Source organism: Strix uralensis, chromosome 21 (genome assembly GCF_047716275.1).
Source record: "Strix uralensis isolate ZFMK-TIS-50842 chromosome 21, bStrUra1, whole genome shotgun sequence".
Lineage (NCBI taxonomy): Eukaryota > Metazoa > Chordata > Aves > Strigiformes > Strigidae > Strix > Strix uralensis.
The window spans coordinates 8577942-8581432 of NC_133992.1; the positions used below are offsets into that span (position 1 = coordinate 8577942).

Below are 3491 nucleotides of genomic sequence, written 5' to 3' on the forward strand. Positions count from 1 at the left end.
CGGCCCCACGGCTGCTTGTGTCCACCATCTGCTCCCTTCTCCAGCCCAAATGGCCAGGGAGAGGGGGGATGAGTCTGCAGCTCTGGGAGCTGGGCTCAGGATGGAAGCCACCTTCTGACCCAGCTCGCAGGCAGGTTTCGGTTTGAAAGGCTGAAATTCACCCTTGCACACGAACCTTTGCTTTCACATGTCATGACACCCTGAACAACACACCTGCAGCAATTAGATCAGACATGAAAAAAAAAAATCTCCTTGTTTGCTCAGCTTATTTACTTTATAGCACTGTTTTCCCAGTTGTTTGTGTGGGTCTTTCCCTTAGCAACCAGGGAGAGAAACATTTATGAGGCATAAAAAATGTAGCTGTACAGCCGTAAGAACTGGCAGGGTGCGGCTGTGGGTGCAGCTGGAAATTCCTCTTAACTGGTAGTCACAAATGACGGGACTTCCACGAATTGCACCCCTTAAACAGCGGAGTGGCTCATCCTCTTCAAGCACGACGTGCAGACGGTATCAGGACTTCTAACCTGTGCTCTCCACCATAACACCCACCACGCAAGGTCCCAGGCTTGTAACAAATACCCCTACGTGCCTCAGTTTACCCATCTATAAAATGGGGGTAAGTATAAAAAGTGATGGCAAGGCTAAAGTTGAGACTCCATAGGAATGCAATGTGCATTCCCCAACGTGGAACGGAGACTGAGCTCTGGACATCTTTTTCTAGACAGCTTTACATCTATAATTTTCCAGATCTCCCAGCAAGATTATTCTCTGCAGTCATGGTGACAAAGTACTCTTGACCCTTGGCAGGGTCAGGATCCAAACCCCTGTATTTTTGCCCTTTTCCAATGGGATGTGCCACAACCCAGCACGCAGGCATGCTGGCACTAGCTCCTGCCTCACGCACTTACCCCCAACAGGGCTAATTTAGCTTTTGTTTATAGGGCTGGATCAAGGCAATGGAGGCCCAGATCAAACGGACCCACGGAGGCGGCTCTGGTATGCACATTTTCCAGTCCAAAAATGGGTCCCAGTCGACTTTTCCACCACAACATAAGCCCTTCCCTTTATTCATTCTTGGGCTCCCAGGAGCATCACTGCCCACTTACCTTCCCACCACCCCCACAAGTGCAGCAGCACAGACCCCCCCTTACCTTCCCAGGGTTGGGCTGGGGAGGGAACATAAAGTACAAAGTCAGAGAAGCATCAGCGGAGCATCAGGACCAAAGAGCCACATTCTGATGAGACCCCCAAATTTTACACCTTTGCTTCATCCTCCCCAGCCCCCAAAAGCACCAGCGTGTTTGTGAGTGTAGAGCTTTTGTCTACCTTGGCTCAGCTGAGTTTCATTTAGGCTCATAAACACCCCAGGCAGAGACGAGGGACCTCCTGGTGCCCCCGGCCCGCCGCGCTGCAGCCCTGGCACAGCACGCAGCAGCTTCGCAGCCCGCCAGCAGCCACCCAGCTCAGGAACGGCTGCAGCATCGCACCGGCAGCGAGACCCTGTCCCAAACCGTCTGGCTTTCATTCCTAATTCTTCATTTCCACTTCCATTGGCGCACTTAACCGTTACACAGATAGAAAGCAAAAAACATGATCCCCCCCCCCCCCCCCCCCCTCCCCTCCCCTCCGCAAAGGTTGCTGCTTCTCCTCTGCCAAAGCCCCCGCTGCAGACCAGGGGTCTGGATTGCGGGCACGTACCGTGTCCCCCGACACCAGCAGGCAGCAAGGGGCCAGGCACCTGCAGCTACAGACCCCCGAGAAACCCCCGACAGAGCCCACCCGCTCTCCAGCGCCGCACACGCGTTGGTCACCCGTCGCACCCTGACCCCGCTCCAGCCGGGGCGCTGAAGGAGACGGAGCCCGGCCGGCGCTCGGGGAGGAGCGGGGAGGCTTGGGGACACCGGGAAAGTGCTCCGGGGAGACAAAAGCCGACGGGAGATCGGCGCAACTCACCTGAGTGTCGATCATCATCATGCCCCGCGCATAACCTCCGCCGGCCGCCGCTCCGGGGTTCCGCGGGGCCGGGCTCAGCGCCTCTCCGCGCTGCCCGGCGGCCGCGGCCGCGCCGCGCCGGCCATGGGGCCCCGCCGCCCCCCGGGAGCCGCCAGCGCGGAGCGCGGCCGGGAGAGCCGAGAGCGGGGCGGCACCGAGCGCGGCGGGGGCGGGAGCGACGTTACCGGGAGGGCGGGGACCGCGCCCGGCCCGGCCCGGGGACTGCGGGCGAGCGCCGGCAGGTGGGAAGGGGGGAGGCAGCGACCCCCGCACCCGTGGGCGCACACACGGGCACCCCTGGGCGGACACCAGGGGAACACTCTGCCCGGTGCCCTGGGCACCCCGCTTCTTGCTGGGTGCCCCCCCCCCTCCCTTCTCCGGGGGAGGTGGGTGCTGTGGGGGGGAAAGCACCTTGCAGGCCTCGCCAGGGAGGGTTTTGGCACAGCGCTGCTGCGCGGGCTATAAATAGGAAGAGAAGAGCTTGAGGGCAGAGCAAGGGGTCACTCGCTGGGCGAGATCCCCCGGGCAGCGCGGCCAGACACCGCTAAGGAGGGGAGCGCGGCACCGCGCCGCCGCCGGACCCTGCTGCCAGCACACGGACATCCAGCCCCGGCCTCATCTCTGCGCAGCCCGACACCCCAAACGGGGGCACGGAGGGACCCGGGGAAAAAGCTGCCGGAGATCTGGGTGCTCAGTCGGTGTGCTGGAGCGTGAGCTGGTGAGACAGCGGGGGCTGAGCGAGCGGGGTTGCCCTGGAAACAGAGGCTGCATGTGAACGGCTCCAGTCCCCGTAATTTACATTTATGAGGCCGGTGACGTGCGTCATTGCAGAGTGATGTCAGGAGAAGCAGGAGCTGAGAGAAGCCTGCGTCACTCTCCGTGGCCGAGCGATGCTCCTGGAGTGGGGGTGCAGAGCTGGCCACCGCCCTCCCGGGGACCCCAGGACACACACCCGGCCCCCACACGAGTGCCACCGCGACCAGCAGCCCCCTGCCCCAGGAGCCAGCCAGCGGGAAGAACCAGCTTTGCCAGGGTCACAGTGGGAATTGGGGACCAGGCACGGCCCAGCACATCTGGCCGTCCCGCTCCTCGGTGGCTCCAGGCCAGCAGAAGCAGCAGTTCAGGGGAGGGGGGAGCGTCGCCAGGAAAGCAAAAGGTGCTGCCAGGCTGCTCGCTCTGGCACTAGATGCTGCTCCAGAACAACATAATTCTAATTATAGTAACGGTGTCAGTGCTGAACAGTGCAAAAAATACATACTTCACAAGGTCTAGAACCATGTAATTTGCTGCTGGCAAAACTCACTACGAAAAAAACCCAGAATGAAGCACTTTTTTAAAGTAATTTGTACTCATCTGATGTGCTTTAAATTAGCTAAATATTCAGCAGCGGGGGAAGAGGGCAGGGGGGATGAGATGGGCATACAAGCAGCAGAGATTTCTGGTTAAAACTGCCTTTCTATTCATACAACTTTATACCAGTTTTACATGAAACAGCGACA

The 3491-nt window shown here is 59.5% G+C and overlaps 1 protein-coding gene across 1 annotated transcript in view; it reads right to left on the bottom strand.

Moving 5' to 3' along the window:
* The window catches only part of RALGDS (ral guanine nucleotide dissociation stimulator), a 62614-nt gene extending 60532 nt beyond the window's left edge, over nt 1–2082 (bottom strand). The window contains exon 1 of the mRNA XM_074891315.1: nt 1954–2082. Within this exon, the coding sequence (XP_074747416.1) occupies nt 1954–1974 (21 nt within the window). The 5' untranslated portion in view covers nt 1975–2082. The remainder of the gene's footprint in view (nt 1–1953) is intronic.
* Between the last annotated feature and the right edge of the window lie 1409 nt (nt 2083–3491).